This window comes from Dendrobates tinctorius, unplaced genomic scaffold, assembly GCF_039654945.1.
Source record: "Dendrobates tinctorius isolate UK_male_01 unplaced genomic scaffold, ASM3965494v1 ptg000070l, whole genome shotgun sequence".
In the NCBI taxonomy this organism is placed as follows: domain Eukaryota; kingdom Metazoa; phylum Chordata; class Amphibia; order Anura; family Dendrobatidae; genus Dendrobates; species Dendrobates tinctorius.
Window position 1 is genome coordinate 21,765,905 of NW_027361738.1, and position 22,073 is coordinate 21,787,977.

The window sequence follows — 22,073 nt, forward strand, 5'->3', positions numbered from 1 at the left end:
GGGTAATAATTGTAATCAGTGATCCCCATCACTAACGTTGTTCAGCGGGTTATCTGCACCTGTAAGCGACAAACGCTGGCCTTTTCAGTGTAGCGCACATGCAGCCACGGACATGTAAGGGCATGACACACCAGTTATTGGCCAATCTCATGTTCCAGAGCCTCACGTGTCCCTCTAGTAAGCCGGACTCGGACTGCGGGGCATGACGGAGTCTCGTTCGTTAACGGAATTAAGCTTGCAATGTGTGCATCTGTTCTGTAGCTGGCATGGTTGAGATTTCCCAAGTGGAGTCGAATTTAACCGTAGGCTCCACTCCTGGTGGTGCCCTTCTGGACATTCCTTTAAGGTTCAGCTTTGCAACCATACTGCCCACGTAAAACAAACACTTTGCCTTCATGAACGCTGTTTGGAGGGTCATGACTCGTGGGAATAACGCCGCCCAATCAGTTAACCTGCTAGAGAGATCCTTCGTTGCTCCCAAGCATGACATCACACTCCCTAGGAAGAAGGTAATGCCACTGTGGCGACCGTACTCCTGGGTGCGACACAAGTGCACTGATGCCCAGCCACTGCTCGATGAATCTGCTGGTACATTGACCCAGACCACTACATTCCCCTCGCACGCTACACGACCTGAATCTGACCCTGATGAAACTCAGGTTACCCTTCCCATATACAGTTCCATCTTACACGGTGACAAAGAGGAAGCTGTAGATGAAAGTGCAGGTTCGGCCCACCCGCCATCAGACACACCACCGTACTATCAGGGGCCCTGTGCCAGTGCCGTCGCCAACGAGTGGGCCCCCCCTGCTTGCTCAGGATCACAGCACTTGCAAAGTTGAAATACTGTGCAGTGAGATGGAAGATGGGGACGACGAGGAGTCCAGACAAGTACAGGGATTCCCTAGCGAGGAGACTAATTTGATTGTTTTCAATGTTGGGACAGCAATTTTTGGGGAGCACTATACTCTGGAGAATGATAGATGGGGCCCACCATACACTGGAACATTCCAAAGGTGGACATCAGACACTGGAGCAGCATTTACAGGGCCCATTATACACTAGAGCATTAGAAATGGGGCCCATTATGTTTGGAGCATTATTTGGGCCCATAAGACAGTGGAGCTTCATCCATGGGGACCAACATATACTGTAGCATTATGTGGAGCTCATCATATACTGTTTCAAACATTATATGGGACCAATGATTTTGTATGGAGAAATAGATGGGCCTCGTCATGAGATGTAAAAAGTGAGGTATTTTTCATTGTACTATACCGCTATTTCTCTGCCGTATCGGAGCATGATGAGTTGTGGTATGTGTTAAAGGGGCGCTCTTTCGCCCAGGGCACATGAAAACCTGCAGCCAGCCCTCCCCCCCACAACTTTAACCCCCATTTTTCAGTGCGTAACTTGTATTATGAAGTTAATTAAGGTTGACAAGCTTAAGTAAGAAGAATTGATGCTTTTGGCATTCAAACGGGCACTGTAGGTGTGTTTCCTGTCCTCCTCTCGCTGCCGACTTTTATTCCCCATTGACTTACATTGGGTTTCGTGTTTCGTGACGACCCCGACTTTTCCCTATAATCGGACGATCTTGCTCGACCCGACTTTTGGAAAAGTCGGGTTTCACGAAACGAAACGCGACCCTAAAAAACCAAAAGTCGCTCAACTCTAGTTGTGAGGGTTAAATTAAAGTTGCAGACACTGGCTGGTTTTAGGTGGACATCTATAGAGTGGGTAGGAAGATGTCCACCATATCTCTATATGTTGGACACCTTCCTACCCACTCTATAGATGTCCACCATATCTCCACTTGCAGAGTCAGTACAGCCATGTGCTACCAGGACCTGTGTGACATCACATTCATGTGATCAGTCACATGGTCTTGGTTTAAATGGCTGGCCTTGAGAGGCAGTCTGGGTGTTATTTTTGGAGAGGAAAGACTCAAACGGTGGCTCCAGGTGGAGAAGAAGACACATGGTGGTCTGAGGCTGGTTTCACACTTGCGTTTTTTTGCGCTGTGTTTTAGCGCAAAAAACGCATGCGTTTTTTTCCCTATACTTTAACATGGATGCGCTTATGTGCGCATACACATGCGTTTGCACGCGTTTGTATGCGCATGCATTTTTTTTTAGTGTGCGCTCGGGTGCACAAAATGCATCCTATTGCATTTTTTGTGCGTCCGACTTGCACCCAAAAAATGTTTTTTTTTACAGCAAAACACCCATTAAAGTCTATGGGTGCGCATACGTGCACATTGTAATGCGCACATATGCGCAAAAAAAGCATGCGTTTTTTTTAAAATGCACCAAAACCCGCAAAAAACGCACACAAACGCATGATGCGTTTTTTTCATGCGTTTGTGTGCGCAAAAAAAGCGCAGCAAAAAAACGCAAGTGTGAAAGTAGCCTGAGAGGGCGAATCCCTCAGACTTTATTATACGTTATCTTTTTATTTTGCCATAAGGCCATGTTTACTTTGCTGAACCCTGCTGTGAGTTATGCTGTTCCTCAATAAACCAGCAGGTGTTTTACCACAAGAAGCTTTCCTGTGTCTACCTTGGAAAGCAGCTGAGTGAGCCAACCCCTCACACAAGGTGTTTTGAATGCGGGCAGCATTCCAGTAACACGCATAGAGACTGGGGTACTAAGTCCCATGAGGTTGGGGTAGTAAAAAAACTTAATACATTCTGTTATTCTGGGGCGGGATTTTTTTCTGTTTTCAAACTTGTGGCAAAAGGGGGCTGCATAGAGTGTCCCGGTCAAAAGTCAGGTCCCTCCCAAAGAGGTTCTGTCAAAAGTAAAGATGGAGGAATTTCACCTATGTGTCCTCGCTGGAGAGGAAGACAAGACGGTGACAGAAGAGCCCATATTCCCTGAGTTAGAAGTGCCCAAAGAGAACTTGGAATTGCTCAACTTAAAGATCTTACATTGAAGGGGGCATTTGATAATGTTACCATATGTAATGGGGTTGCTCAAGAGCTGGGGGATGACACCAGACTCCCTCACTTTGCAGTCAATGGCGATTTGTCGTATCGGGTGACCAAACTGAGTGGAGGTGAAATAGTGGAGCAGTTGTTAGATTCTGGGACCCTACCAGAGGAGGGTTTTAGACATGGCCCATTCGCATGTGTTGAGGGGACATCTGTGGGTAGAGTAGACTCGGGAGAGAGTAATGCAGAGGTTCTAATGACCAGGATGTTACCGAGAGATACTAAATTATTGTAGGTCCTGCCCCACCTGTCAGATAACCACTCCTACTTCTCAATTCTGAAGCCCCTTAGTCCCGTTACCTGTGATAAAAGTCCCCTTTGAGAGGATTTCCATGCTCCTAGTAGGTCCCCTAGTTAAATCTGCTTGGGGCCATCAGTGCATCCTAGTGGTCGTGGACTATGCGACCCAGTACTCTGAAGCGGTGCAACTAAGAAACTCTTCGGTTAAGAGTATTGCCCAGGAGCTTGTCCATATATTTGCAAGTATGGTCCTGCCAAATGTGATTTTGATGGACCAGGGAAGACCCTTCATGCGCAAAGTAATGAGGGAGCTGTGTAGAATCCTCCAGATTGCCCAGCTGCGAACCTCAGTTTACCATCTGCAGACCGACGGAATGTTTCATTAAGACCTTGAAGGCCATGCTCAAGAAGGTCATTGAGAAGGATGGTCGAGACTGGAACTATCTGATTTCATGTCAGCTCTTTCAATCAGAGAAGTCCCACAAGCCTCCACTGGCTTCTTGTCATTCGTGCTCCTGTACGGTCGACAACCGTGAGGACTCCTGGACATTGCCAAGGAAACCTGGGAAGCTGAGGTCACACCACACAGGAATGTCATTGAGCATGTCACCCAGTTGCAGGAGAGGATGGTGCATGTGATCCCTATCATGAAGGAACATCTCCAGGCATAGGACACACAGGCGAGGGTGTATAACCTATCAGCGAGGTTGAGGCAGTTTCATCCCTGGGATCGTGTGCTAGTACTTATTCTCACAGTGAAGAGCAAGTTCCTAGCCAAGTGGCAAGACTCATACGAGCTGGTGGAAAAACTGAGTGATGTGAATTACAAGGTACATCATCTTGCTCAAACCATGGCGGGATTGGGAATCTCTGGAAGTTCCTTGCCTGAGGGCCCATCCCAAAGCCAAAGTGGTGGAGGAGGTCACAATCACAGAGACTCTAACGTCTACCCAGAAGCAACAGTGTTGAGAATTGCTGCAGCATAACCATGACCTACTCTCAGAGTTTCCAGGGTGTACACAGGTGGTGGAACACGATGTGTTAACAGAGCCGCATGTAAGGGTGAACCTTATGCCCCAAGTGTTGATGCGTATTCGAAGCCCCGTATGGACCAACTCATTAAGCAACTTGGGCCCGTGAGGTGCATCACAACCCTGGACCTGATGAAGGGCTACTGGCAGATGCCCATGTCCCAAATTACCAAGGAGAACACGGCCTTCTCGATGCCGGATGGGTGTTTCTAGTACAACAGAATGCCCCAGCTACCTTCCAGCTATCCTCCAGAGGGCGATGGATCGGATCTTGGCTCCACATAAGAAATATACCGCAGCCTACCTGGTTGACATTGTCGTCTTCAGACCTGACTGGAGTAGTCATCTTTCAAAGGTACAGGTGATCCTCACCGTTATCTGCGGTGAAGTCACTGAGCCTGAACTCTGGTGACCGCCTCACTGACTTTTTCCCACGGTGCTGAGGTCATGGCAGTTAAGCCCTGCTGGGAATGCAGCTTCAGTGACCGGAGGTAACCTCGATGATGTCATCGCTAGTCACTGAGGCTGCGCTCTCAGCAGCTCATTCACCAGTGGTTCTCAGCCTGGACGATTGCATCTTGGCACCTTCCAGGTTGAAAACTATTTATCCCCCAGACATGTGTTACGGCATGGGACAGAACAACAGACAGGTGAGAAATATTGCTTTTTTTTTTATTTTAGTTTTATTACAGGAGAACGAGGGCTTTGGTGAAATTAGGCGTTAGGTGAGTATAACTGTTTGTTATTTTTAAATAAATTAGAAAACTGTGTTTAGTCTTATTTCTAATAAAGGACTATATTCTGTCTGTGTCTTTATTTACCATGTAACTATAGGATTAGTAATGGAGAGGTGTCTTATAGACACCTCTCCATTACTAAGCCGTGGGCTTGATGTCACCTGACAATACAAAGGTGACATCAACACCACAAATATGATGCCCACTTGCCACCACTACAGGGCAAGTGGGAAGAGCCAGGCAAAGTGCCAGAATTGGTGCATCTAATAGATGTGGATTTTCTGGGTGGCTGCAGGCTGCTATTTTTATGCTGGGGGGCAATATCCATGGTGATCTACCAGCCTGAGAATATCAGCCCCCAGCTGTGAACTTTAGCAAGGCTGGTTGTCATAAATGGGGGGGATCTCATGCTGTTTTTCTCTATTCTTGAGGGTTGCAGCCCCCAACTGTGAGTTTTACCTGGCTGGTTATCAAAAATACAGGGGAGCGCAAGCAGGGTTTTTTTTATTATTTATTTACAGCGCAGGAGCAGCAGATGAATACTCCCATCCGCTGCTCCTGCTCTCACTGTTATTAGTGACAGCTGGTGTCAGCTAATGGGAGCTGTAGTCCCATCAGCTGACACTAGTGACTGGAGGTAAACTTTATACCTACGATCACAGCTGAGCGCTCACGCTATCTTCTGACAGCATTGGAACCACGGTTCTCCGACCGTCGGGAATGATTTCATCGTCGACCAGAAGCACTAGACCAGTGTTTCCCAAGCAACATGGGAAACAATTGCTTTTGTGCTGTCTATGTTCGGCTATATTTGGCGATTAAATCGGCTAATATTGCAAATTTGGCTATCGTGAACCAAACCAGATATTGAAATATTTGCTCATCTCTAGTTATTAATAGAACACACTATGATTGGGTCACAGTTAACAGTGGAGTAACACAGGGGTCTGTATTGGGCTCTTTTGTTTTTTAACATATTTATTAATGATTTTGTAGAATATAGAATACAGAGTTTAATTTCAATATTTACAAGTAATACTAAACTCTGCAAGGTAATCAACACAGACATGAATAATTTAATATTGTCACTGAAAAAACTTGGGTAGATGGCAAACTTACCTTTAGTCACCAGAGCCAGGCAGCTATTGCCAAAGAAAATAAAATAATGGTATACATTAAAAGGGGCATAGATGCTCATAACAAGAGCATAGTTTTGCCTCTATTCAAGTGACTAGTGCAGCCACATGTGGAGTCAGGAAGGAATTTTTCACCTAATATGGGGCAATTGCCATCTGCCTCATGGGGTTTTTCCCGTCATCTAGCTAAATATTTTAGGCTTTTGGTTGAACGCGATGGACTTATGTCTACTTTTAACCTTAAAAACTATGAAACTATATCAAGATCAATATTCCCCCTAATATCACTAAGGATAACTAATAGTGCCATACTCTGACCATACTGTGTCTTCACATATATCACTACCATATAGTGTCTAGGTGTAACCACCATCCTTTAACTAAACAAAACCTACTATACCAAGACTAATATATTCACAATACCACATACATGAGACAAATGCTGCCACAAATTGACCTGATTATATTGCATATACAGTGATTAGGTTTCATGGGCATTAGGTTTCTGTTAGGCGTCGGATTCCTGCGGCTACACAGCAGGAGTCCAGAGCCGCACATACTGGTTCACAGCAAGTTACTCCTGAGGCTATGTCCCTCTGCCGCTCCTCTGAGCATGCTCATGAGACGATCTCCCATTGGAGGTCGGCAGGCACGTGCTCAGGTCCTTCTCCTGATCTGATTGGTCCATCTCAGAGATCTGGAAGGTCCCGGCAGCGCAAGGCTATAAAAGGGCCGCATGGCCGTTCGGCCATGCGCTAGTATAGGCTATTCTTGCTAGATGTGTGAATGGTGAAGGATGTATGATTCTGGTGACTGACTCATTAAGATTCCCCTCCCTCTGATATTACGCATGTGGATAGGGAACTATAGTTAGAGTCCGCGCCAGTCAGTGGCAAGCCATAGGCCACTGTGCACACCGCACCTCTACACTAGCGTCCGGTGGTGTAATGTCTCTCAAGCCACCATCGCTTAGCGGCTGTGTCTGCCGCCGTGCTGCATGTAACAGCACTTACTGGCGTGTGCAGCAGCGACGCCGCACACACGGTAGGTCTAGACGGACACCGTCCCCTGTCTTGGAACCGTGTCCTGTGACCAGATACCATGTGTGCAATTTCACTGAGTCCGGTGAAGTCTAACTGTCTCAGTGTATACTTGTATGCTTTTGTTACAGCGCCTCTGTGAGTTTAACGACGTGACGTTGAACCCGAGTGCATTATACCGCCATATAGCGAGTCTGCCATTGTTTAGCAGCGGTTTTAACACCTACTGCATGGTGGACCCCGAGCGGCGAATGCACTTTATTATTTATTTATTTAGTGCGTTCCGCCGTTCCTAACAGTTTCATTCACTTGGCTCCTAACTTCCAAAGGCCAATCAAGCCGCAGACCTCAACTCTGACACCTTTGTGTCAACCTATGCAACTTGACCGAGTGAAATTGGCTAAGCATCATCAGGAGGTACGGCATTGCGAAGGGGGAGGGTCGTCTGCAGCAATCCCGAACATTTGATTCACTCCTGTCCTGAGAAGGCAGGAAACTCTAGAGCCTAGGGTTAATAGGAGAGGCTACCCTGATTGAGAACTACTCCTCTCCTCCACTGACACAGTCAGTGTCAATTACATGTGGCAATACCCGTTTCATTGAATCGGCCAATCTGGATTCAGGTTCCGCAGGAAATTTCATACAACTGTATGTGGCGAATCGGTATCAGATCTCCATTCAATGCCTTTGATGGTATAATCTATGGAAGGGGGACATCTATCTGAAGCTGGTTTCTTCTTCTCTGAGTCAGGAACTCCGGGTAAGAATGTTGAACTTGGAGAAGATCTCCATTTACAGTGGAAACGGAAAGTATTCAGACCCCTTTAAATTTTTCACTCTTTGTTTCATTGCAGCCATTTCTTAAATTCAAAAAAGTTAATTTTTTTCTCATCAATATACACTCTGCACCCCGCCTTGACTGAAAAAAGCAGAAATGTAGAAATTTTTGCAAATTTATTAAAAAAGAAAAAAATGAAATATCACATGCCCAGACACTCTTATTTAAGTCACATGCTGTCCATTTCTGAGGTTCGCAAATTACTGCCACCAGTTCATCCCACATTTCTTCTCTCAGACTTCTCCAGTTTCTGCACTGACCCATAAGGGTGATAACCCTAAGGAATGGCTGAAAGTACTTTTTTTTTTACTTAAAACAGGCCTTGTCTTTATCTCCAGTGCTACCATTACACTACAGTGCCTTCTAAGTAGTGATGCTTTCTACTTGAAGGAGCTAGCTAGTCATCCTGTAATTATCTATAAGGATCACAAGAACTTATCCTATCGCTTGCTTTGAGTTTGTTCTCCATTTCCGGCCAGCGGAAAAGAACATCAAGGCAGATGCGCTTTCCAGGTCCTTTCTGTCATCTGACCAGGAGGAGGAGCCTCAATGCATCAATGAGTTCTCTAAGATGTTTACTGTTGCTCCTCTGGACTTGTCTCGGGATGCTTATGTCTCCTTAATGGGATGTCTTGAGTTGCTAATGTCTGCTGCCACCTTTTTGTCATACATATAGTAGTAAAGACCACCTTTGTGCCCAAATACAGAAATAATGCCACTTTTCTCAGTGGTGCTCATGCAGGATGGGCCCAAAAGGGGGGGACATAAATACCTTGATGGATGTAGGATGAGGGACATACATACCAGGATGGGGGACATGTATTCCAGGACTAGCCCAGGATGGAGGAGTTATGTACCAGGATGGAGGACATATATACTAAGATGGGAGACCTGTATACCAGGATAGGGGACATACATGTCAGGATGGAGGACAAATACACCAGGATGGGGGGCATGTATGCCATGATGGGGTACATATATCCCAGGATTGGGGACATACAGTATATTTCTTTTCTGGCAAATACAATAATAGAAATGTTTTATGTTTTGTTATACTTGTAATGTACCCCATTGTTTCCTCATACATTATTAAAGTATGGGATCACACAGAGACATTATTAATAACGTACTTTGTAGCCCCATTATTAATAATATTCTCCAGTTTGGCCCCATCATCTAATAATGTTACACATTGCGACACCATACATAAATAATGTTTCCCATTATGACTTCATAAAGTAAAGTCCCCCTTGAACCCATACACCGATAAAGTCTGCAAAATGTTGCCTATTCTGGACCCAATTGCTTTCAATTAGATATGCAACTAAGGACGCACATTGAGCTAACAACAGCACTGGCCATCTGTGGACTCTCTGTGCTCTGGATCCAGATGTGGTCACACCCTAACTCTTACGCCCTCGCCTAAATGCCCCAAAACACCAACATGAACCAATTTTACCTCTGCTGCATTTTGGTTGATGGGACATTCTTGAAAAAATTGGGACTTTTTTCAATTGCGTTTTGTTGTGATTGGACTGCTGTTATGTAATGTTTTCTTACATTGTAAATGTATAATAATCTTCCTCTTAGCCTATCTAGCTTGTCTCACTTTCTTCCAAAAATATCAAGGGACCCCACATGACCCACCCCTGCCCATCAGTTAAAATTTGGTAGCATAATAACAACAGAAACCTAATCACTGTCAATATGTAAATAGGCATAAATATCCGATGGCTATACAGAAAACTACAGACAAAGGCATAGCGGGGAGGGAGGGGGTTGAGTATCTGGCAACTTGCATAGGCAATGTAGAGTTTTTAAATCATATAAAAACTCCCTATATACAAATTTATCATCAGCATTAAACTGTTGGAAGGAAGATTGTCTGGCTGCAATGTTTCGACATCACTAGCTACCTAATCTAATTTGACAAGTTGTGGTTCATATTTGTAGATGTAAAACTTTAATATTTAGTCTACTAATTAGGCTCATTGTGAAAATAACTCATTATAATATACGGTAACCATCTTATAATTAATTATAATTTAACAACATTCTTCTTGATTCTAATTTTCAGGCTTTTAAGGAACAAGATGCCACTAAACATATACAGATGACTAATTTCTTATCAATAATTTTTATTATCTTGGGACTTATCTATTTAGCAGGACTTACTATTTGGGTAAGAAATATTTAAATCTTAATTTATTTCATGTAATAAAGCACACCATGTTATGTATAAAAGCACAGATTTGTCTACAACCACCCCATCACAAATACAAGGTGGCCACAGATGGTGGACAAATACACCAGGATGTGGGGCACATATACCCGGATGGGGTACATATAAACTAGGATGGGGGCATATATACCAGGAAGGGGGACACATATACTAGGATGGGGGACATATATACCGGGATGAGAGACATATATACAAGGATGGAAAACATACACACCTGAAAAGGGCCCTAGGTAGAGGACACTTAGTACAGGATGGAGGACATTACTACAAAAAAGGGAAGGGGGGGCAACGCTTATATCCTTATAGGATTTAGGACACTCAAGGGCCTGTACATCTGACCAACAAGTGCAAGGGGAGGTCAGGTGTATTTGCTTTAAATAGAAGTAGACAAACATTCTCAGAAAATAGATTAGCTATGCTTTGTCTTATATTCAGACCATTAGTCAAATGAAATGGGTGTCTCTAAATAATTTTAATTATTAATAGCTGCATTCATTTCTCTAGGTAATCCTAATATCTTGAATATCACTAATAGACAACTAACACAAGACAGAAATGGCTGCAGTCTGTCTTCTATTACTCAGGATTTAGATGACCACCTATAGTATAGTGGTTTATAATAGCTGATTCAAAAGAGCAGAGCACTATTTAAATTAGAAAAAAGCCTCAATAACATATTTCGCCCTAATGAGCTTCACCGGGGTAATGAGATAAAATGGCCAGACAACCTCTTTATAACATCTCTGACAAACCGCCTACCTCATCATTGTGACTCCTAGTCAACAGCCAATCTGAAACTCTCCAGAGACTAAGCCAATGTGTAGTGCCAGTGTACCAATGTGATACCCATCCTCCCCTCACTCACCGCTCTGGCCCTCGCCCCATATTTCCTCCTGCTGCTGCAGTCTCCCAGGGTCTGCACACATCTGGCAGATCCCCAAGCAATGCGCTTAGGGTGCGTGTTTAAGGGGCTGACATTGCTATGGACAGCAGAGACACTCTGCCCCTTTAAGAGACAGCACCCCCTTGGCTGATGCAATAGTACATGCTATTCTACCCTTCAAAAGACTGCTTTGGTTTGCTCTTCTAGCTATGGAGAGGGGAGGGGCTGTTTTCCCAGTGAGTATTTGGAGCTGGGAGTCTGCAGGAGACTGATGAGGAGAAAAGCGTACAGCTTAGAACTGACTGAACTTGTGGGATTGTATATACCCTTCTGGGGATAACGAAAGTGGTTTTCCTGTGATACTATGAGGAGCCACGAAGACATACAAGGAAGGAATTCAGAAGAGGGAGTTCACCGTTTCTAGGAACAGGTTCGGAATCGCCACACAAGGACAAGACCACGTTGCACAGAGCTGCCAGGGAGGACATCGCATCATCTTGCAGAGAACTGCAGGGGGCCCCCAGGAAGGAACTGAGACACCAACTTTACTGTGAGTGTTAACCCCGTGTGCGCACATGTTTAGGGCTTAGGATAAGCTGCAATAGACAGAGCACGGTAGCCGTGCATCCGGAGTAGCAGCGGCCAGACAGGCTATAGTTAAGAGTAGCAGCAAACTGTACTTTATTATATTGTTTTGCCTTTTGAAAGAATACACTGAACTGTAATAGTTGGTGCACCGTGCCATTTGTACGGCCCAGCTAGAGAATATCACTTTTGTAAATTGTTTTATGTCATTGCATACCCCTGTTTACACTTTCCTGACACTGCATTCCTTGCCTGTAAATAAATTAAAAGTTTGTTGTTTGCACCTCATCTTGTGTACCATAGTGTCCCTGCATTGTGGTGGTCCCCCAGCCATCGCTTCACGTGTGCACACCCTCAGTCTCTTTAAGAGACAGTGCGCATTTTCCTAAAGTGCCACCAGCCAACAGCTGGGAGACACTTATTATTTAAGGCACCATCACATGTTGGGAGGTGCTTGTGCAACTTGTTCTGTCAGACTGTCTGCATGCTTGCTAGTTCTCAGGTCCACAGTGCTTGTATCCCAGTATTTCTGACCTATTTACACACACTTGCTGTGTCTGCCTGTATTCCCTTTGTTTCTTCCAGTGTACCTGCCATGTCTACTTGCACTTTCTGTGTCTGCCTGTATACCAGCCGTACCTTCCAGTGTACTTGCTTTTTCTACCAGCACCTGCTGTGCCTGCCTGTATACCAGTCATATCAACCTGCACTTGCTGTGCCTGCCTGTACACCAGCCGTGTCTGCCAGCACCTGTGTGCCAGTCTGTATACCACCTGGGTCTGCTGTATCTTCTTTACCATTCGTGCCTGCCAGTGCCTTCCGTGTCATTCATTCTCATCCATTCTTGGCCCCTCCCGTTTCCTACCCCCTTTGGAGGTCTACTTTTGTGTTTCCCATGTCTGTCCTGAGTAGTACCTGGCATTCATCTGTAGCCAAGTTTATCCATACCTTCAGGGGCTCTAGCGAAGAGGTCAGATTTTCACCTATTCAAGACTCTCCAGAGTCTCTTTGGTAAATGGCACAGTGGTTCCCCACCACATGCATTACCGGTTGCTCAGGCCATGGAACCCGCTGGCTCCCAATCTCCTGTCTCTGAGCTGTACCAGGAGATCTCCCACCAGAAAGACCAGCAGGACAAGATCATGTCCTATCTGAAGACAGTACCCTCTTGGATTTGCTGACATCTGCGGCTGTATTCGCTCCTGTCCATGCTGCGGCAACCTCAGATGTGACTCTCCAGGCTACTTGTTACGTTTCTGGTACCGCACCCCATCTGTCTGCTGCACGACAATTTCACAGTGAACTGTTATGAGCTCATTTTCTGCTCCACCAGTTGAGAGTTCCCCTTCCGTTCTCCCTCTGGTGGTGACAGGAGGTAGTGAGGTTGGTTTAAGTAGTAGTGATCTGCCACCTGGTGAGGAAGATAACGATTGGATCTCTGGAGTATTCGACTTGATATAAGACAGCCGATGCCCTATCCTGGTGCTGGTGATTCAGTCTGCTTCTCAGGTCTAGGTCTCAGCTCTGTTCCAGTCTTCTCAAGATAAGTTTGTTTTTTGCTAATGTTCACTCTTGCTCTTGTTGGTCTTTTCAGTTTTTTGTGTGGTCAGCCAGCCCGGCTGGGCTATGCTGAATTTCCACTCTTATTTGCCAAATTGCCTTTTTTTGTCCCTTATTAGATTGGTCTCTTTTTGCTCTGTCTCAGAATATTTCAGAGTGCTGATATAGTGGGAGAAGTCTAGTGACTTAAGGGTTAATTTTGCTATCAGTTGTGTTGGACATTTTGTAGGGTTTTTTGGCAGAGACAGTGTCTGCAGACAGTGTCTTTCCTTTCCTGTCCTTTCTAGTTAGTTTGGCCCCATCGTTTGCTCAGCCTATTTTCCTGCCTTTGTTTGTGTTTTCATCTTGCTTCACCGTCAATACATGTGGGGGGCTGCCTCTCCTTTGGGGTCTGCTCTGGGGCAGTTAGTTTTCCTCTTTTCCTGCTTTAGGCTTATTTAGTTCTCCAGTTGTGACGAGGCATCTAGGACCACCGTAGGAACGTTCCACGACTGCTGCTTGTTGCGTGTTAGGATCAGGGGTCTGCAGTCTGCATAGTTACCAACCTCTCTGGTTTTCTGAGACTTAGCTTGTGTTGTATTTTATTTCCTCCTCGGCTACCCTTTCATAACAGAATCACCAGCCTTACCGCAGATTCTAGGGTACTCAAAAGCAGGGGGGAAAAAAAAAGTGTCAGAATTTTTTTTAAATATTTTTTATATGCATTTTTTCCTCTTCTTCTCTGGGGCCGTAGGAGGATTTTTTCCTTAATGGAATTTCCACCTATCTCGCTCAATCGCATGCTGTTGAACCCAAAATCCCTACTCTTGATGTGTTTTCTGGGGGTCGGTCTAAATTTTTGAATTTTAAGAATAATTGTAAATTATTTCTTGCATTGAAGCCTAACTAATCGGGAAGCTCTGCGCAGCAGATTAAAATTGTCATCTCCTTGGTGCGCGGCGATCCCAAGGATTGGGCGTTTTCTCTGACACCTGAAAATCCTATTCTGACTAATGTGGATGCATTTTTTCAGGCTTTGGGGTTGTTGTATGATGAACCTAATTCCGTTGATCAAGCTGAGAGAACCCTGTTGGCATTAAACCAGGGTCAGGATCCTGCAGAGTTATATTGTCAAAAATTCCAAAAGTGGGCGGTCCTTATTACATGGAATGTAGTGCATTGGCAGCCCTCTTTCGGAAAGGTTTATCAGAGATCGTAAAAGATGTTATGGTGGGATTTCCTGTTCCCTCTGGTCTGGATGGCTCTATGGCAGGGGTCCCCAACCGCCGGTCCGCGGCGAAGCACCGGGCCGCTGCAGTGCCCTTGCCGGTCCGCGGACACAAGGGGAGCCAGGGGCGGTCAGTGGCGTAGCGGGGGCTGGGGCGGCGCGCAGCAGTTCTTAGCAGCGGCCAGGGAGCGATCCAAGCAGCTCCGCTGCCTGCAAGAGGGAATAGCAGGAGCGGAGCTGCAAGGACCCGTCCACTGCGTCCAGCTTCCTGCCCGCCGCCCGCGCTTCCTGTCTCTGACTGACACAGAGAGGAGAGCACGGCTGCTGTGGCAGAGCGAGGAAGCGCGGGCGGCGGGCAGGTGAGAGGAGAGAGGTGGTGTGTGTGTGTATGTATAATGTGTGTGTGTATGTATAATGTGTGTGTCTGTGTGTGTGTGTGTGTGTGTGTGTTGGTCTGTGTTTGTGTAGCCTGGCCCTGGAGGAGATGGGGACATGAGGAGAAGGCCATGAGGGGAGTGATGGAGAGATGGCAGTGATGGGGAGAGGGGAGTGATGGGGTGAAGGCAATGATGGGGAGAAGGGAGTGATGGGGTGAAGGCAATGATGGGGAGACAGCAGTGATGGGGTGAAGGCAATGATGGAGAGATGGCAGTGATGGGGAGAAGGGAGTGATGGGGTGAAGGCAATGATGGGGAGAAGGGAGTGATGGGGTGAAGGCAATGATGGGGAGAAGGGAGTGATGGGGTGAAGGCAATGATGGGGAGAAGGGAGTGATGGGTTGAAGGCAATGATGGAGAGACGTCAGTGATGGGGTGAAGGCAATGATGGGGAGACAGCAGTGATGGAATGATGGCAATGATGGGGAGACAGCAGTGATGGGGTGAAGGCAATGATGGAGAGATGGCAGTGATGGGGAGAAGGGAGTGATGGGGTGAAGGCAATGATGGGGTGAAGGCAATGATGGGGAGGAGGGGGTGATGGAGCACTTATTCAAAACCTATGGTGAGTTGAGTCACATTATAAATGTTATTTAATTATAAGTATGCACTGCTACACTACAACCGTGTCCATAGCCCCGCCCCCTTATGACCAAAGCCCCACCCCTGCCACACCTCCATCCCCGCCCTGCCGGGCCATGGAAGAATGGTCTTGCTTGAAACCGGTCCCTGGTGCAAAAAAGGTTGGGGACCACTGCTCTATGGCATTAGCCTTTCAAGTTGATCGGCGTTTACGTGAACGTAAAAATACACGGGAGGCACTGCTACCTTTTGAACAAATGTCTGAACCTATGCAATGTGATGGGGTTTTGTCTAGGGCGCAACGTCGGGAGTTAAGAAGGCGTAATAAGCTGTGTTTTTCTGTGGAGACGCCTCTCATACTATTTCTGTCTGCCCTAAACGAGAGAAACGTTTTGCACACACATTTGCTGTGGGCAGTATACAACCTAAGTTCCTTTAGGCAATTACTCTGATCTGCTCCTTGTCCACATTTTCCACTAAGGCTTTTGTGGATTCAGGAGCAGCTCTGAATCTGATGGATTTGGACTTTGCTAAACATTGTGGTTTGTCCATGATGCCTCTGCAGGCGCCTATTCCTTTGAGGGGTATTGATGCCACTCCTTTGGCAGAGAATAAACCTCAGTTTTGGACCCAGGTGATAATGCGAGTTGCCACAGACCACCAGGAGAATTGTAAATTTTTGGTGCTGCATAATTTGCATGATACTATTGTTCTGGAGTTCCCCTGGTTGCAAACTCATAACCCAGTTTTGGATTGGAAATCTGTGTCTGTGGTGAGTTGGGGTTGTCAGTGTGTTCCTAGGGATGCTCCTGTTTTCTCCACCTCTCCTCAGTCTCATGATATTCCTGATTATCTGGATGAATTCTCTGATGTATTTAGTGAGAGTAAGTCTGCGTCTTTGCCACCTCATAGGAGTTATGACTGTGCAATTGAGTTGATGCCTGGGTGTAAATTTTGCAAGGGTCAGCTTTTTAACTTATCTGTACCCGAACATGATGCTATGCGATCCTATATTAAGTAGTCGTTGGAGAAGGGTCATATTAGACCATCCTCGTCACCTTTAGGTGCTGGGGGTTTTTTTGTGGCCAAGAAAGATGGTTCATTAAGACCGTGTATTGATTATCGTTCCCTTAACAAGATGACAGTTAAATATCAGTACCCGTTACTTCTGATGACTGATTTAGTCTCCAGAGTTAAGAGTGCCTGCTGGTTTACTAAGCTTGACTTCAGGGGGGCATATAATCTTATTCGCATCAAGCACGGGGATGAATGGAAGACGGCGTTTAATACTCCGGAGGGACATTTTGAGTACCTGGTGATGCCTTTTGTGCTCTCCAATGCCCCTTCTGTCTTCCAGTCCTTTATGAATGATATTTTCCGAGACTTTGTGGATAAGTTTTTGATCATCTATCTGGATGATATTTTGATCTTTTCTAGTGATTGGGATTCCCATGTGGAACATGTCCGGACTGTGTTTCGGATTTTGAGGAAGAATTCCCTGTTTGTTAAGGGATCGAAATGTCTCTTTGGTGTACAGAGGATTTCATTTTTGGGATTTATCTTATCTCCATCGACTATTGAAATGGACCCGGCCAAGGTACAGGCCATTTATGATTGGGTTCAGCCTACTTCTTTGAAGGCTCTTCAGAAGTTTTTGGGTTTTGCTAATTTCTATCGTAAATTTATAGGTAATTTTTCTAGTATTGTCAAACCACTGACTGATCTGACCAAGAAGGGAGCTGATGTGCTGAATTGGTCTCCTGAGGCTGTCTCAGTATTTCAGGAGCTTAAGCGGAGGTTTACTTCATCTCCAGTTTTACGGCAACCTGATGTCTCACTTCCATTTCAAGTGGAGGTAGACGCTTCTGAGATTGGTGCAGGAGCTGTTTTGTCCCAAAAAGACCCTGTGACTTCTAAAATGAATCCATGTGCCTTCTTTTCTCGAAAGTTCTCCCCATCTGAACGCAACTATGACGTGGGGAATCGAGAATTGTTGGCCATGAAATGGGCATTTCAGGAGTGGAGACATTGGTTGGAGGGAGCTAGACATCAATTTGTGGTCCTCACCGATCACAGGAATCTGACTTATCTGGAGTCGGCCAAACGCTTGAATCCTAGACAGGCTAGATGGGCCTTGTTTTTCACGCGTTTTAATTTTGTGGTCTCTTTTCTTCCGGGCACAAAGAATGTTAAGGCAGACGCCCTTTCTAGGAGTTTCTTTGCTGATTCTCTTAATGTGACTGAGCCTACTACTATCCTAGGTGAGGGCGTAGTTCTTTCTACCATTTCGCCCGATTTGAGATGCACCCTGGAGGAATTTCAGGAGGATAAACCTGAGCATTGCCCTATGGGAACATTGTATGTTCCGGACCAGTGGAGAAAGAGAGTGATGTCTGAAGTCCATTGCTCCTCATTGGCTGGTCATCCAGGTATTTTTGGTACCAGAGATTTGGTGAGTCAGTCGTTTTGGTGGCCTGCCTTATCTCGTGATGTCAGGAATTTTGTACAGTCCTGTGAGATTTGTTCTCAGTCAAAACCCTGTTCTCGTTCTAGTGGGTTGCTGATGCCCATGCCGATGCCCAAGAGGCCATGGACCCATATCTCAATGGATTTTATTTCTGATCTTCCTGTCTCTCAGAGAATGACTGTTATCTGGGTAATTTGTGATAGATTTTCGAAGATGGTCCATCTTGTACCACTCCCAAAGTTGCCATCTTCCGCTGAGTTGGTACCCTTGCTTTTAAAACAAGTGGTTCGGTTACACGGGATTCCTGAGAACATTGTGTCCGATAGAGGGGTCCAGTTTGTTTCCAGATTTTGGAAAGCCTTTTGTTTCAATCTGGGAATTCAGTTATCCTTCTCCTCCGTGTTTCATCCCCAGACCAATGGGCAGACTGAGAGAACAAACCAGACCTTGGAGTCTTATTTAAGATGTTTTATATCTGCTGATCAAGATGATCGGGTCTCATTTTTGCCCTTGGCCGAATTTGCGCTGAACAATAGAGCTAGTTCTGCCACCTTGATGTCACCCTTTTTCTGTAATTTTGGGTTTCATCCTCGATTCTCTTCAGGGCAAGTAGAATCTTCGTCCTGCCCAGGTGTGGACACTGTGGTTGTGAGAATGCAGCAGATATGGGACCAAGTGGTGGATAAATTGTCACTCTCTCAGGAAAAGGCCCAGCATTTTTCCAACCGGCATAGGACCATTGGTCCCCGGTTTAAAGTGGGTGATATGGTTTGGTTGTCGTCTAAGAATATTCCTATGAAGGTTGCATCTCCAAAGTTTAAGCCAAGATTTATTGGACCTTATAGGATTTTGGAGATTCTTAATCCTGTTTCTTTTCGATTGGCTCTTCCAGTTACTTTCAAAATCCATAACGTATTTCACAAATCACTGTTGAAGAGGTTAGTTAAGCCAGTAGTTCCTGTGTCGGCACCTCCTGACCCTGTGTTGGTTAAAGGCAATGTGGAATATGAGGTAGAGAAAATATTGGATTCTCGTTTGGTTAGACGGAGACTCCAGTATTTGGTCAAATGGAAGGGTTATGGCCAGGAGGATAATTCTTGGGTCTCTGCCTCTGATATTCATGCCAATAAATTGGTTCGTGCTTTTCACCGGGCCCATCCTGATCGGCCTGGTGGCATGGATGAGGGTTCGGTGACCCCTCCTCAAGGGGGGGTAATGTTATGAGCTCATTTTCTGCTCCACCAGTTGAGAGTTCCCCTTCTATTCTCCCTCTGTTGGTGACAGGAGGTAGTGAGGTTGGTTTAAGTGGTAGTGATCTGCCACCTGGTGAGGATGATAACGATTTGATCACTGGAGTATTCGACTGAATATAAGACAGCCGACGCCCTATCCTGGTGCTGGTGATTCAGTCTGCTTCTCAGGTCTAGGTCTCAGCTCTGTTCAAGTCTTCTCAAGATAAGTTTGTTTTTTGCTAATGTTCACACTTGCTCTTGTTGGTCTTTTCAGTTTTTTGTGTGGTCAGCTAGCCCGGCTGGGCTGTGCTGAATTTCCACTCTTATTTGCCAAATTGCCTTTTTTTGTCCCTTATTAGATTGGTCTCTTTTTGCTCTGTCTCAGAATATTTCAGAGTGCTGATATAGTGGGAAAAGTCTAGTGACTTCAGGGCTAATTTTGCTATCAGTTGTGTTGGACATTTTGTAGGGTTTTTTGGCAGACTGCAGACAGTGTCTTTCCTTTCCTGTCCTTTCTAGTTAGTTTGGCCCCATCATTTGCTCAGCCTATTTTCCTGCCTTTGTTTGTGTTTTCATCTTGCTTCACCGTCAATACATGTGGGGGGCTGCCTCTCCTTTTGGGGTCTGCTCTGGGGCAGTTAGTTTTCCTCTTTTCCTGCTTTAGGCTTATTTAGTTCTCCAGTTGTGGCGAGGCATCTAGGACCACCTTAGGAACGCTACACGACTGCTGCTAGTTGCGTGTTAGGATCAGGGTCTGCAGTCTGCATAGTTACCAACCTCTTTTGTTTTCTGAGACTTAGCTTGTGTTGTTTTTTATTTCCTCCTCGGCTACCATTTCATAACAGTGATCCTACACAATGCTGCAGTTTTCTCAATCAGTGCATGCTGCACGTTGAGCTACTGGCACATGAATTTTCATCAGACCAGACCAAAGTGGCATTTATCATGTCCGATCTTAGTGGTGAGGCTCTTCTTATGAGATAGAGGGGATCCTCTAATCTCCAACCTCCAGACCTTCCATGAGGCCTTTTTGCAAGGTCTTTGATCAGCTGGGCCATGTCTCATCCTCCCTTCTCAGGCTGCTCCAGGGAAATCTCAATGTATGCCAGTATGCTTTCTGTTTCTGTACCCTTGTCTCCAAGCTCACCTGAAATAGCGAGGTGTTTCTAGCCGCCTTCTGAAAGGGCCTGTCTGGAAGAATTAAGAATGAACTGGCTGGTGGAAATGTTCATGCCTCTGTAGATAACCTGGTATCCCTGGCTATCATGATATGAGCCTGGCTCCTACCTTCTAAAGGCCAATCTTGTAGCAGACCTCAGCTCCTACACCACCTTATGAATCTATGCATGTTGACCTCGTGAAGCTGGCCAAGCATCGCCAAGAGGTCTGTCATTCTGAGGGTATTTGCTTCTACTGCGGTAGTCTCGAACAATTCATTTGCTCTTGTCCTGAGAAGCCGTGAAACTTCAGAGCCTAGGGTCAGTAGAAGAGATCACCCTGAGTGAGAATTCCTCCTCTCCTCTGACTCTGTCAGTGTCCACTTCCTGTGGCAACAACTATTTCATTGAATCAGCCCATCCGAACCAGAGTGCGCAGGAAATTTCATTCAAAAGGCTGTAGTGGATAAGTTTAAGATTCCTATACAACGTCTTCAGAGTCCTTTGGTGATATCAGCCATGGATGGGAGACCTCTATATGAAGCCCTTCTTTTAGTTTTCGAGCCAGTAGAATTTTGGGTAGGAATGTTACGCCAGTAGAAGATCACCTTTTATGTGCCATCTGTGTTGTCCCATCTCGTGCGATACGACTCGAGCCTGTCTTGGATTGGAAATCTTGAGAGGTACTTCGCTGGGGTCAGTTCTTTCACAAGAAATGTATTTTCCCATCCATCCCGCCTGACCTTTGGCCACTCCATTAAATTTACCTGGCTGGCTTACTCTTATTGATCTTACACAGACATCTTCAATAAGAAGGAAGTGGAGACGTTACCATCACATAGGCCGTACGTCTGCCCTATTGACCTTCTCAAGGGTTCTTCCCCTCCTCGAGACCATATCTATACTCTGTCTCAGGCAGAGACCCAAGCCATGACCGAATACATTAATGAAAATCTGGCTAAAGAATTTATCCAAAAGTCATCCTTCCCAGCAGGAGCAAGATTCTTCTTTGTTAAGAAGGACAGCTCCCTCTGTCCCTGTATTGACTACAGGGATCTCAATCACATTGTAATCAAGAATAAGAATCCTCTGCCCCTCATCTTGGAGTTGTTTGATCACCTCAGAGGTTCAGGGTGCTTACTAAGCTTAATCTGTGGACGGAATATAACCTGATCCTAATGCACTGGGGGGAAAAATGAAAGACAGCCTTGAACACCCAGGACAGCCATTGCGAGTATTCCGTAATGCCATTTGGGCTCAGCAGTGCCCCAGCAGTCTTCCAAGAACTGGTGAACAATATTTTCCAGGATCTATTCTACTCGTGTGAGGTGGTTTACCTAGGTGACATCTTGGTGTTCTCTCCCAATCTGCCCACACACAGGAGAGAGGTTTACCAGGTCCTGCTGAGGTTGAGGGAGAACTGTCTGTATGCCAAGTTCCTGAAGTGCATCTTTGAGCAAACCGCTTTGTCCTTCCTGGGATACATTATTTCTGAGACCAGTCTTAGGATGAACCCCACAAAGGTTGAAAGCAATTTTAAGCAATTCTGTGGTTTCTGGGATTTGCCAATTACTACTGCCAGTTAATACCACAATTCTCCATTCGGACCGCCGTAATTTCTGCCATAACTTGTAAGGCTGCTAATTAGTAATGAACAAATGGGCTTAGATATTGTGTTAAGTGAGCATGCTCGGATGTTATCCG

General features: G+C 45.6%; 1 protein-coding gene across 6 annotated transcripts in view; it reads left to right on the forward strand.

Annotated features, from left to right (window-relative positions):
• The window catches only part of LOC141095453 (ATP-dependent translocase ABCB1-like), a 724,951-nt gene that overhangs the window by 481,849 nt on the left and 221,029 nt on the right, over positions 1–22,073 (forward strand). For all 6 annotated transcript variants that reach the window (XM_073581452.1, XM_073581451.1, XM_073581456.1 and 3 more), the window contains one exon: positions 10,095–10,199. In XM_073581452.1, the coding sequence (XP_073437553.1) occupies positions 10,095–10,199 (105 nt within the window). The remainder of the gene's footprint in view (positions 1–10,094; positions 10,200–22,073) is intronic.